General features: G+C 36.9%; 1 protein-coding gene across 8 annotated transcripts in view; it reads left to right on the forward strand.

The window, feature by feature from the left end:
- The window catches only part of LOC139965836 (hepatocyte nuclear factor 4-gamma-like), a 46,441-nt gene that overhangs the window by 25,172 nt on the left and 6,514 nt on the right, over positions 1-14,755 (forward strand). For 5 of the 8 annotated variants that reach the window (XR_011792392.1, XM_071968604.1, XM_071968607.1 and 2 more), the window contains 6 exons: positions 5,910-6,140; positions 8,196-8,323; positions 9,082-9,234; positions 12,133-12,376; positions 12,838-13,074; positions 14,112-14,300. Coding sequence is in view for 7 of the 8 variants with exons in the window: in XM_071968604.1 (XP_071824705.1) it covers positions 5,910-6,140; positions 8,196-8,323; positions 9,082-9,234; positions 12,133-12,376; positions 12,838-13,074; positions 14,112-14,300 (1,182 nt within the window). In the remaining variant the exon portion in view is untranslated. The remainder of the gene's footprint in view (positions 1-5,909; positions 6,141-8,195; positions 8,324-9,081; positions 9,235-12,132; positions 12,377-12,837; positions 13,075-14,111; positions 14,301-14,755) is intronic. The other 3 variants (XM_071968606.1, XM_071968609.1, XM_071968611.1) reach the window with 1 other exon arrangement.

Genomic DNA, 14,755 nt, shown 5'->3' on the forward strand with positions numbered 1-14,755 from the left:
CAAGTTCTTTCCATGTTTTCTTTCTTCTTCTTTGTTTTCTTAACTCAAGTTCTTTGGAATTTTGGTAAACTCTGACCTTAAAACCCTTCCGTTTGGGGTCACACATTGTATTGGTATACATATATGCGGATTCCTCTTAATATCCTTGTGTTAATATTTTTTTGAATAACATTATAACTATATAAATTTAAAAGATTAGTATTCTTACCTAGCTCTTAAGTAAACCTAGTGGTTCTTTTTTTGTTGACTAAAATACCTAGACTAGACCGTCACTGTTTGCTTGATTGTAGAAGGTAAGAAAAGTTAAGTTTATGTATATTTACTAAGTGGGCATCTCCTGATGTATGTACAGTACTTGCTGCTAAAGAAGTCTTTGGCTATGAGAAAAGTTGAAGAAAACCTATAATATTAGTTACCTTCATTCAAAAGTAACAGCCAAGATTGTGCCATAATAGTTGATAAAAGTATATAATACTATACATAACACTGTATGGGGTCAAAGGTTATGTTGGTGCTAATTTTGAATAGTAGCATGGTTAATGGTTAAAGGTTTCAAAATGGCGGGGTAGTAGAGTGCTCCACGTTACTTGGGCTCCGCGGAATTCATTCTTATTAACGACATCGGGACATCTACATACTACTTATATCTGGTGAGATAATCATATTCACTATTCTCAACTGTTTGTCACCATGAGTCCCTCCTCCCGTACTAGAAGAGCTACTAAAATGGCTAAAAACAAGAATCAGCAGACAACGCCTTCACAACGTACGTTAGATTTTGTTAGGCGAGATAGCCTATACAACTCCTCCGACGAGGACCATAACCAGGAGCAGGTAGACGACTTGGGCAAGTCCATTAAGGAATCCATGCATCGCATTAAGGAGGACCTGAATCGTATCGATCGGGATTTCAATAGAGCTTTGGCTTTGATTACCACCCGAGTTGAAGTGCTCGAGACAAAAGATGCTGAAACTCAACGACATATCTCTGCCTTGGAAACTAAAGTTTGCAATTTTGAGAAATCTAACGAAAATTTATTGGCAGCTGTGAATAAACCAGAGCGTTTTTCTCAAAAGTGTAACCTTCGCATAGTTGGTTATCCACATTCTGAGGGTGAGGATTGTGTTGCTATTTCCAAGGGAGTGTTTTGTACAGTCAGCCTTCAAGATGCTGAAGTTCTTAGAGCTCATCGTGATGGTGCTTCCCGCCCTAACCAGCAACGACCCATTTTGGTGCGACTTTCCACATTCCAAGACAAACTTACTATTCTACGGAAGCAGCGAACCTCGCTCATCGATAAAGAATATTTTATCACAGACGATCTCACCCATGCTGATTTACTGGAGAAGCGGAAATGGAGTGATCGTGTTTCCAAATTATACTTGGAAGGCATTAAACTGCGTTTTTTGTCAGGCCAATGGCGTGATCAAAATGGTAAACCATTTAACTTCTCCTAATTGCCAGGATGTTGTCGTCTAGTTCTCCAGTGCTTTGGGCCCGATGTATCTTCCTGATCATCGTAGTACTCTGCTGGTTTTCGACGTTGACCCGCCCCTGCTCCAAGACTGCCTATCTCTCAAGGTCAGCCTTTTCTGATGGCTGTTTGGGGTTTAGAACTCTTCTTTCTCTTTCTTTTTCTGTTTGCTTTATACCACTGTATCTATCGTAACTTTATATATATTTTGGCCAGCAAAATGAAAAAAACTTTATCCTATAAGTATAGAAGTACATAATGATTACAGTAAAATTTGTTTCGTTTAATGCTCGTGGGTTACGTAACTATATGAATAGAAGAAAGTTATTTATTTATTTGCGTAATCGTCGTTTTGACGTTATTTTACTACAAGAGACTCACTCTGTTCCTTGTGATGTGAACTCTTGGTCAAAAGAATGGGGTGGTAATCTTTTTCTTTCCCATGGGGATAATAACAGTAAAGGTGTTGGTTTATTTTTCAACCCGAAACTCAATATCACTATTATACGTTCTAGGGTCGATGAAAATGGAAGGTATATTATTATTGATTTATATATTTACGATCAGATTTATACTGTAATTAATGTTTATGGTCCAAACAAGGATGACCCATTTTTCTTTAGTAATATTGCACAACATTTGACAGCATTTGATTGTACATCGATTATTTGGGGTGGTCATTTTAATTTTGTAGGTAATTTAACTCATGATAAATTTGGAGGGCTGCAAAGAACTAATTTTAATGCCCGCCAAATTATGCTTCAGATAGCAGAAAATCTTGATCTCGTTGATGTTTGGCGTGATCGTAATCCTAACGCCCGGCTTTTCAGCTGGCATTCTTCTGATAATTCTATTCACTGTCGACTTGATTTCTTTTGGTGTTCTAGACACATTGTTCAAACTGTGAGTGCAGCTGACATCGTTTCTATATTTAGGTCCGACCATTCTAGCGTTACTCTTACTATTAATTGTAAGATTGAGCCAAGGGGCCGTGGCTACTGGAAGTTTAATGTTTCACTCTTAGAAGAATTGTGCTATTCTGATTCTATTATTGATATTATTAACAGAACTGCTTCGTGTGATTCCTCTTTGAATGATTCCCTTCTCTGGGAAGCTGTTAAGGTGAACATCCGTTCTTTTAGTATGCGTTATTCTTCCATTCGTGCGAAAGAGCGTAACAGATATGAATACTATCTAGTAAATGAGATTGCCAGGTTGGAAAGTTTAATCACTCTCTGCCCATCTGAACGTTTAAATAGCACTTTAGCAGATCTGCGAAACAATTTAGATATGTTATATGATTATAAATTTCAGGGCATGGTTATTCGCTCTAGGGCTAGATGGTGTGAATATGGTGAGAAAAATTCACAGTATTTTCTTAATCTTGAACGTTCCAACAAGTTAAATAATAACATATCACAGCTTCGCAACGAAGATGGTCATATTGTTTCAAATTGTCAGGATATTTTAAGTGAAGCTGTTAGTTTTTATCGTAAACTTTATACTAAGTGTCCTAATATTTCTCCTGTCTCATTCTTTGATGATGTTTGTACTAATCATAAGAGTCTTACCGATGATCAGAGTTATTTGTGCGAGGGTCTTTTTACCATCAATGAATGTAAAGAGGCTATTGGGTCCATGCATAAGAATAAAACCCCTGGTTCTGATGGATTATCAGTTGAATTTTATGTACATTTTTGGGACATTTTAGGTAACTTTGTAGTTAATTCTCTTAATTTTGCTTTCAGTTGTATACACTTAGCTGATGAACAGGGCAGGGCAATAATCTCTTTGATTCCAAAGCCTTCAGAAGATTTACAGTATTTGAAAAATTGGAGGCCTATAGCAATTTTAAATACTGACTACAAGATTGGAGCCAAATGCTTGGCAACCCGTATTAAGCGTGTTTTAAATTACATTATTAGTGATGAGCAAACTGGATTCTTAAAAGGACGTTTCATTGGTGAGAACATTAGACTAGTTTTAGACCTCATTGATCATTGTAATTCCAACAATATTTCAGGTACTCTTCTGTTTCTAGATTTTGAAAAGGCTTTTGATTGTTTGGACTGGGAGTTTCTTTACCAAAGTTTAAAATTCTTCAATTTTGGTCCAAATTTTATTAGGTGGGTTAGACCTTATTATGGGAACGTCACATCTTGTGTTATTAACAATGGTCATCTCTCTCAGTATTTCAGTATTTCTCGTGGTGTAAGACAGGGCTGTCCACTCAGTCCTTACCTCTTTATCTTATGTTCAGAATTTCTCACATTCATGGTTAAAACAAGCTGTCGTATCAAGGGTATATCTATTAATAACTCTGAAATAAGAATTTCACAATATGCCGATGATACTGTTCTATTTTTAGATGGTTCTCGCGCTTCTCTTGTAGAGGTTGTAAACATTCTTAATAATTCCTCTGCCGCTTCGGGTTTAAAAGTTAATTTCAGCAAATCATTCTTTTTTCCATTGGGTGCTTTGGTTTCAAGGGTTCCTTGGTATTTTCATGAGTTTGGTTTTAATGTTAATCTTGGTCCTGTGAAATATCTTGGTGTCACATTTACTACAAAGAATGAAGATTTCTTTTCGTTGAATTATCTTCCCAAATTATCCAGGCTCAAACAGTTACTTGGGATGTGGTCAAAACGTGACTTAACACCAACTGGTAAAATAACTATAATTAAGAGTTTGGCCATTTCGCAACTTGTTTTTCTTTTTAGTGTTCTAGCAAATCCTCTTAGTTTCATTAAAGAGGTTAATAAAATTTTGTATAATTTTATTTGGAACAATAAACCTTATAAGATTAAACGGAGCACCCTTATTAATAAGAAAGTTAATGGTGGCTTTGATATGATAGATATTGAATCTTTTATTAAAAGTCTAAACTGTAGCTGGGTAAAATGGTATTTAGCCCCTCCGAGAGGAAACTGGAAAATATTTTTTGATTTATACCTAAAACAGTTCGGTGGTGCTTTTCTTTTTAAATGTAATTTCAATAAGGAGGCAGTTTCTTGTATTTCTAATATTTTTTGCAGAGAAGTGTGTGAGGCTTGGGCTGAGTTTAATTTTTATCATCCAGACAGTAATTATGGTAATGAAATCATTTTAAACAACAGTCATATATTGGTTAACAATAAAGTAATTTTCCAGTATAATCTTTTAAATCACAGAACAATTCATGTGAAAGATTTCATTAAAAATGATGGATCGTTAATTCCATATAACACGTTTCAAGCGAAAAAATATATTACAAATTTTCCTTTTACTTCGTACTTTGGGATTATTCACGCCATTCCTAGTTATTGGAGGGGGTACCATGATTCTGTTTTGCTCCCAATGAGTGAAAATAACTTTAATATGTGCATGCGCACACATAAAACGTTTATAATAAGCTAATTACCGGTCTCTGCACGCCCCCATCGTCTGTTATGAAGTGGCAAGCTATGAATTTTCCAGTGAAAATAGTTTGGAATAAGATTTTTAGGCTGCCTTATACGGCTGTGAATGACCCCAAAGTATCATATTTACAATTGCGTTTTCTGCATCGTATTTTAGGCATAAATAGCTTGCTTTATAAAATGAAAATGGTTAATTCTCCACTTTGTTCATTTTGCAAGAATGCCGATGAAACGCTTATACATTTGTTTTATAATTGTAGTCACGTTGAGCGTTTCTGGGAGGCAGTGAATTCAAATTGCATTAAAACTAATTTTTCTTTTAATTTGACCAACATTTGTTTTGGTGATTTTGGTGATATAGATAATCCTGTGAACTTTTTAATTTTGCATGCTAAAAAGTACATTTATACTTGTAGGTTGGATAACAAAATCCCACATGTGCACGAATTTTATTTTAAGTTTTGCTTTCAACTTGACCTTCACTATTTCATTTCTAAGCAAAACAACAATTTGTGTAACCTTAACGACTTCTATGATTTCTTATGTAAGCTTCTTATGTAAGTCTTTTTGCTGATTCTTCTGTATTATGTGTTATGGTATTGTAAATAAATACAGTGGTAAAAAAAAAAAGAGAAAAAAAAGCATGGTTAATGTGTTTGCTTATTTGCCTACATGTGGGACCACATTGATTAAAGTAGACATAAGTGGACTTAACTGGATTAGGTGTTTGGATGGTCCCCTTTGCTGAGTTTGCATTGGGACCAAGCTTTGCTCAATGGCCCAGACTTACAAGGAATGGCCCAGTTGGATTTTCACTAGAATTCATTCAGATAAATTTAAAAAACAAATACAACACATATCATTTTTTTTTTCATTCTTTGTTAGTAACACAGACAAAGACAAAGACAAGTGTAATAAATTCAACTTTTATTTATGATATTTAGCTTAAAAACAGAAATGCCATCAGAAATGAAAGAAGAAACATGTATATGATATGTCATTATGATATCATATCATTTCTTCCTTTGTTGCCCAGAAGGTGAGATAGCCAGCTCAACTTGTGCCATCTGTGGTGACAAAGCCACGGGCAAGCATTACGGTGCATCTAGCTGTGATGGATGCAAGGGATTCTTTAGGAGGAGTGTCAGAAAGAACCATCAGTATACCTGTAGATTTCAGAGAGGTTGTACCGTAGACAAAGATAAGAGGAACCAGTGCCGCTACTGTAGACTCAGAAAATGCTTCAGAGCAGGAATGAAGAAGGAAGGTCAGTCATGCATGACTCATGAATAACTGTTTATATATTTGTTTTGTTGGCTTTATGTTTCAATTCATATTATGTTGCTATGTTATAGGATGTTATATTTGCTGGCTGAAATTAAAGGAAAGGTTAAAGGTCATCAGTGTTGCTAGCAAATAAGCTAGAAATTAAGTAATAGAATGGTCACCTGTGATCAAACTTTAAAACATTGTACTGCCACCATCAAAGCAGTTTGTTTGCCTTAATAAAACAATTATTGATCTATAATTTAACTTTCCACTATATATGCCAATAACTTGGAGATTGGGTCACCGAAACTCAAAGAAGCACGTTTAGTAAATTTCATCAATTTTAGTATTCCAAAATTAAGTTACAGCCCATGCAAACTGGTTACACTGTTAGTGTAAGATGTTTTATCCAGTCCATATAAAGAATGCAAGAATGGGACAGTGGGAGTCAAGACTATATAGGGACAGTGGGAGTCAAGACTATATAGGGACAGTGGGGGTCAAGACTATATAGGGACAGTGGTCATTAAGACTATATAGGGACAGTGTGAGTCAAGACTATATAGGGACAGTGGGGGTCAAGACTATATAGGGACAGTGGGGGTAAAGACTATATAGGGACAGTGGGGATCAAGACTATATAGGGACAGTGGGGGTCAAGACTATATAGGGACAGTGGGGGTCAAGACTATATAGGGACAGTGGGGGTCAAGACTATATAGGGAAAGGGGGTCAAGACTATATAGGGACAGTGGGGGTCAAGACTATATAGGGACAGTGGGGGTCAAGACTATATAGGGATAGTGGGGGTCAATACTATATAGGGACAGTGGGGGTCAAGACTATATAGGGACAGTGGGGATCAAGACTATATAGGGACAGTGGGGATTAAGACTATATAGGGACAGTGGGGTCAATACTATATAGGGACAGTGGGGATCAAGACTATACAGGGACATTGGGGGTCAAGACTATATAGGGACAGTGGGGATCAAGACTATATAGGGACAGTGGGGGTCAAGACTATATAGGGACAGTGGGGGTCAGGACTATATAGGGACAGTGAGGGTCAAGACTATATAGGGACAGTGGGGGTCAAGACTATACAGGGACAGTGGGGGTCAAGACTATATAGGGACAGTGGGGATCAAGACTATATAGGGACAGTGGGGGTACAAGACTATATAGGGACAGTGGGGGTCAAGACTATATAGGGACAGTGGGGTCAAGACTATATAGGGACAGTGGGGGTCAAGACTATATGGGGATAGTGGGGGTCAATACTATATAGGGACAGTGGGGTCAATACTATATAGGGACAGTGGGGATCAAGACTATACAGGGACATTGGGGGTCAAGACTATATAGGGACAGTGGGGATCAAGACTATATAGGGACAGTGGGGGTCAAGACTGTATAGGGACAGTGGGGATCAGGACTATATAGGGACAGTGGGGATCAGGACTATATAGGGACAGTGGGGGTCAAGACTATACAGGGACAGTGGGGGTCAAGACTATATAGGGACAGTGGGGATCTAGACTATATAGGGACAGTGGGGGTACAAGACTATATAGGGACAGTGGGGGTCAAGAATATATAGGGACAGTGGGGGTCAAGACTATATAGGGACAGTGGGGGTACAAGATCAGTGAATGCAGAGGTAGGTAGGTACAGTAAGTGTCATATTGCTTGCAAACCTCTATCAATATTAATGACAGATTGAACAATAATGAAAGCATCAAAATTTATAGCAATGTTTTTAAAGATGCAGAGAAATTTTCAAAGAGTAGGCCTACTATTTCCTAGTATTGCAGAGCATGGAGACTTTTTTAATTTATATGTTTCCTTCTTACCAAATTCTTTTTTTTTTCATCTGCAATTTTGTTTTTTATTTTGTCTTTGAGTGTGACTTTTCATGCTGCTAGAGGAAGCAATGTTTATACAGTACACATGACAACACCAATGTGAGAGTATTGTATATGAGAGAGCATTAATGACATGGCAAACAGTGAATGGTATATATGTGCAATTTTATTTATTTTATCACCAGCTGTACAGAATGAAAGGGATCGTATAAGTACGAGGCGTCCAAGCTATGAAGATTCCCTCAGCAACGCTGGTGTTTCCATTCATCATCTAGTGCAAGCAGAACTCAACTGCAGACAAATATTTGGGCATGTAAGTGAAGTGGTATAGTTTGGTAGAATGTATATATAGCACAATACACCTGCAGCCTGGACCTTCTGTTCCAAGGCAAAGCCTTGAGATCATCAGTATATGGGCCCTAAAATATGCTAGACAGTCAGAAAATGGTCTCTGATTTCAACAGGAATGCAGTTTAACTGCATCCCAGATGCAAGCATTTTGTCTCCCTGGGACATTAATTGCACAATTAAACATTCCTTTAGTGTCTGGGAATAGGCTTGAATTTGAGAGTCAGAACCTCCATGCAAGTGCCTTTAAATTTATTTTTCAATAGCCTAATACTGATGGCCATCATTGAGTTTGTGTGAATTCCTGAGGCTTTCAGCCAGGAAGGTTTCTTCAGAAGATGTTTAAAAGAATCATTGGAAAGAACTAACTTGAGGAGGTTCAATCTATGAACATTTGGTACTTTTGTGAATCAAAACTGCAGCTGTCTTTTACAGCACACCAGCAACCCTGCAATGAATTTTGCAAAGGCATAAATTTCCAACAAAGTCCACCCTGTGAATATTTTATCGCCAACAAGCAACAAAAGTTAAGGTCGTCATAGTAATTGACAGTAACATATTATAATGCCTCATGACAAATACAGAATATGCTAATGTTTGATATAGCCTTTACTGTTATCTTTGTGTATGCCTCTGGTGAGGATTCTGAAAGTTGACTCAAATCGCTGACTTGCTTTTAACCTCTTTAAAGAAACTGCAAACAATTTTGTTTTTACTTTGCAGATGTCGACTTCCAACTTGAGTGAGAGTGTGTTAGCCAGTAGGAAGGTAGCGTCCATGAACGACATCTGTGAGAGCATGAAACAGCAGCTCCTGGTACTGGTGGAGTGGGCTAAGTACATACCCAGTTTCTGCGAATTACCTCTAGATGATCAAGTAAGTAATGTAAAAAATTAAATACCACATGTATAAGAAAAAACAAACTTTGATGAAGTGTAAGCCATCACTATCGTCATTGATAACTAATAAAGATAACCTAAACATGATATGATGTTCCTAGAACTTTCAGTGTGTTGCTAAGTGAAGATAAATAAATGAAATTTGTGGAGTTGAGATCATACACTGTAGTACCTTTGGGTACAGGGCAACCCTAAATTGCGCACATTTTCTGCAGTCTGTGACAAGGCTTTCAAAACCATATTTAATTTGCCAATGGACACCTTTGATATCAAAGCAATGCTTTCATACAACCATTAATCAGCTAGACACTTTGTGGTGTTCCTATATATAGGAATCACTTGTGTGAATATAAAATAATTCAAATGTAGAACATTGTGATATGTGAGTTCCTAAATAATGTAATATTTCCGTCTCTGTCATTTGGTACATCCTTTAAGTGTTGCAGCTCTTAGATTGGATACAATCCTTTAAATGAATGAGAAGTGTGTACAGAAATTCATAAACATTCATGAACAGACAAGCCAAGAGTTCACTGAATAACCGAGCAATAAGCAATACTGAAGAAACAATCAAATATTGAAACTTACATATATATATTTTGGTTGTTGACATGTCACTGTTTATTTTGGTAATATGTAGTGAGTCATCCCGGTTTCATTGTTTCTACTCTGTACACTGACAATCTTTAACAGATGTTGGGCAATAATCATTTCCATTCATCAATCTGAAATAAAAGTCTTTCAGTTTGACATGGATTTATATAGCGAAAACAGTCATTGCTATTCATATGTCATCCATATAGTTTGCTGACCAAATAGCAGCGATGGATTTTATGTCCCACGATCAGGTACTCTCAGTAGGAGTGCAAGTTCAACATGCGGTTTCATTATTACACATTAGTCAGGTTAATATTAGCAGGATTCAGTTGAATGAATATTACATAAATAGATAAAGGAAGTGCAGTGGAAGTCGAGTATCCTTGCAGTACATGCAATGTAAGAGAACAGAATGACTGCTGCAGCACAGATCAAGTAATGGGAAGCATCATTTATTAAAATCATTCTCACCCAGAACACAAAAAAGTGAAGTAAGAGTGCAAGTCCATAATCATGTAGGTGATAAATGTTAAGGTACATGGACATGTCCACTAGGTTCTAGAGGATGCTCAGCATATAATCATTTAATAAATTTACAGAAGTTTGGTGTATGTAAAAAAGTGAGATTTCAGAGAGGATTGTCTTTCTCCCCCTAAACTCGCCCCCCCCCCACCAACCCTTATAGAAAGATATTTGTTACTCCTTTCTAAGATGCTGCAAATTAAACCAATAATGTCCTAAATCTGTGGTAAATCATAGAAAGGAAAATGACAAAGTGACATGTATTTTTATTTAAATGTGTTGCCTTGAATGCTGCATGCAGGTAATGCTAACCTTGTGCTCCCTGTAAGTACCAATCAACCAACCAAAAAACAAAAGAAAATGGCTGACAATGTATAAATTGCTACTGCACCCTTCCAAGTCAACAATAGAAGACTTGAACATTCAGTGGTTGGTTAATGAGTTTGGTTTTGACGAGGTCATTGATTAATTAGTGGTATTTACTGATATCAAGATAGACCTATGTCAGTGTAATCTGAATGGAGCCTATTAGCTGTTTACCTTAAATCGATTGAGACGTCCATTTTTTGGCCTATCAGATAATTAAGATCTCATGATTATATAACAGGCCTTCTGTCAAATAAGTCAATATGATATTGTACAATGTGATTTAAGATAAAGTAAAGACACTAGCAATCTTGTGGATATTGGCAAATTTAAAGGGACTGTATGCAGTGAAGCAAAATGAAGCTAGGTGTTAAAAATTCTGTAATAAACTTATACAAAGTAATGCCTATTCTCTATGACAATAGTGTAGACACTAATATCGTCAAAAAATCTATGTGGACTGCCATGCAAGTGTGTTGTTAGTTTTCAAATATTGTGGCCAATTTTATAAGCTTCAAGGCTGATAGAAACTTTTGGGTAATTACTACTAGCTGCCAATCTAAAACAAGACAATTATTCTCCCAGTCAATTACTGCATTGGTACTGAACTACTGTGCTATACTGCTCTGCAATAAAAAAAAAGGCTAGTATACTCAATCAATTAAAATTGCAAGGAAGTTTGTTTTATATAATAAATACATGGTGGTGTTTCTTCTTCTAAATTCTTCAGCCACTAGATTTAAACAAAGTATCATAAAAGCAGAAAATGATGAGTCTGATCATGGAAGTTAGAGGTTTTTGACCCAAAATAAAGCTATTTATTTCCTCCATACATATGCTAATACATATGCTACATTATACATATGGCAGCAATACATCACATTCAAACTGATTAAAATAGCTAATATATAACTTTTGCTCAAACAATTCTGTTAAAAAGTTGTTTTGGAATTAATCTTTGTTTGCCCCTCACTGTGAAAATTGGGAGGGCAGGAGTTTGTCTTTGCATGGTAACTAGAGATGCACAACACTGAAGGATCATTCAGATTATCAATTTTTGCATGCCTCATAGTAAAATTTTGATTGTTGTTGAAATAATAAAATTTTGAGATTAAACATTGAAATTCTGAGATTAAATAATGAATTTTGACAAAATAAGGAAGTGGTCAAAATTTTGAAATTTAAAATGTCCTGTCTTCCCCTCTGTAGTATAAATCTACAATACTAAAGTCTTTTTGAGAAGATTCCCAAATCCTGCTAGCTTACTTCCCCCGCCCCCCGCCCCCCTTCCCCCACACACTTTTTAAAGCATCCCTTTGCTAAAAATAATCTTTCCCTCTTGCCCTCGTAGAAGCTTAAGTTTCAATTGCCTTTTTTTGCTTTCATTCAGGTTGCTCTGTTGAGAGCTCATGCTGGTGAGCATCTGGTTCTAGGAGCGGCACGCCGATCAATGCACTACAAAGATATTCTTGTTTTAGGAGAAAATGTTGTCTTGCCCCGACAATCAGCCGACCAGCTTGATATCTACCGGGTTGCCAGTCGAGTATTGGATGAGCTCGTCAGTCCTATGCGAGATGTCAGCCTGGACGAACAAGAATTTTCCTGCTTAAAAGCTATCGTATTCTTTGATCCCGGTTAGTAATGTAAACAAGAACAAATAATACAGCAGACACCCATCTTGCAGAATAGACTTTATGTAGTTTAATTTGAGCCAATTTTCTCTGCTCCATTAATTCTTGTAAAAGTTTAGTAATAGCATGATCTTAAGTTACTTTTCAAATTGGTATTCTCCCCCCAAATGTTTGTTTACATTGTACATTTGGTTAAACAGTAAACATTTTCTTGATAAATACTTATAAACTGTATTTACAATGGATTACCACAGTGTAAATTTTGTGGCATGGAAATGTGATAAACACAGAGAGCTTCACTACAGCATAGAACAACAAGTTTTGGTTGTCATAAGATTATTGATGAACTACAAGATTTTCAAACAATGGATGAAACAGCCGATCACTTGATGAATGGATGTAATGGATCATGCAAGCAAGCAATCGATCAATCAATCACAACTTCACCTCTCCTTACTCTGTAGATGCCAAAGGCCTGAGTGATCCAAACAAGATCAAGGGACTTCGTTATCAGGTACAGACACACCTGGAGGACTACATCAACGACAGACAGTACGAATCGAGAGGACGCTTTGGAGAAATATTGCTTCTGCTGCCGCCTCTGCAGAGCATCACATGGCAGATGATCGAGCAAATCCAGTTTGCTAGATTGTTTGGAGTTGCAAAAGTGGACAATCTACTTCAAGAAATGTTATTGGGAGGTATGGCATCAGTGTTCATCATCATAAAATAACTTATCATATTGAAACATACATTTCTTTTTGAAGTGCACAGTTAGGGACAGTGATGCAAGGGTGAGGGGCTGGAACTTGGACCATGCCCCTAGTTATTTTCACAGCTAGGATCTTCATGTGGTAGCAATCTCAGCATCACTGTACATAGGTGTTACTCCACCCCCCCTCTCCCCTCCCTCCATAGTGTAGTCGAGTTAAAATAAAAACTATACCCTACTCAGTTATATCTCAGGAACGGAACCTGGGATGCTCTAGCAGCTACAAATCAAATTAGAAACCTGAACCCTGGGATCAGGATATTTGTCTGTCAAAAATTGTTAAATGGAGAGCAAACTTTACAAGATTTGAAAAATGTTAATTTGACTGTGAAGCATTACCTACATGAATACTTCTTAACACTGACTAACAACATTGATGGGACTATAGCGATGTACTTGCTTAATCCAAAATTTGTTACGGTTAAAGTGTGTGACTTTGAGGCTAGTTTCAGTAAAGCAAACTCCTCTACTTCAGGCTGCATATGTTAAAATCGCTGCTCTTTGTGTAACTCTGACCAAACTATGGAACAAATAGGATTCTCTGTCAAGCTCGTTAGGAGAGTTAATCACTCAGCTACTACTTACTATCATAAGTAGTAGTATTATTAGCAGGAAATTCTGTGTCCCACAAATTTCATGTTTTATGGATATGTACATAAGTACATACATTTAGCTGCTCCTCATTATCTAGTTGTATATGCCAGTACAGAAATTCAATATAATGTTTCTTATTTTTTTCAAATTGCTTGCACAGTTTCATCTTTTTTTCCTGGGTGTGAAATTTGTTAAATAAAGAAACAGCTCATGTTTACAGGTAACTTATGATTTTTGTGAACTGTCAAGTGTGGTGCAACAACATTTTGGGCAAGTTGAACTTAAAATTGATCCACCTTTATGGAAAAGATAATTTTTCAAATCATGATTTGAATACTTGAATGTTTTTGTTGTTGTCTTTTACTCTATCAGGAGCTGTTGCTGATGTCCAACATCAAGTTCCACAGTATGTTGGAAATGGAGTTCCTAGAGAGTCTCCTTTGATTAATGGCCACCTGTCTCACCAGAATACCCCCAGTAGTATGACTGCACCCCCATCCAGCGCTAATCCACACCTCACAACATCTGTAGTCGCAGGGGCATCTGCAGCGTCTAGTGCCAGTAAGTTTACAGAGTCCTTTAATTAATGGCCACCTGTCTCACCAGAATACCCCCAGTAGTATGACTGCACCCCCATCCAGCTCTAATCCACACCTCACAAAGTCTGTAGTCGCAGGGGCATCAGCAGCTTCTAGTGCCAGTAAGTTAAAAGTCATCAGAGTTGACTGGGCCCCAAAGTTGTAGGATGTTAAAACTTGCTAACAGTTTTCAAAGGCACTTTCCGTGAGGTTTGGACTCTTCCGAGTTCTCAACAAATGTTTGTATTATAAAGTGATTAGGGTAATTGGTAGTATTAAAATATATTAACTGTCTCAGTTTCAGCATTGCTGTTAAAGGGTAATTGGTAGTATTAAAATATATTAACTGTCTCAGTTTCAGCATTGCTGTTATAGGGTAATTGGTAGTATTAAAAATGTTGGATCTCATACTTAATTTTCTGTCTACCTCTTGTACAG

The sequence above is a fragment of the Apostichopus japonicus genome, chromosome 3 (assembly GCF_037975245.1).
Source record: "Apostichopus japonicus isolate 1M-3 chromosome 3, ASM3797524v1, whole genome shotgun sequence".
Lineage (NCBI taxonomy): Eukaryota > Metazoa > Echinodermata > Holothuroidea > Aspidochirotida > Stichopodidae > Apostichopus > Apostichopus japonicus.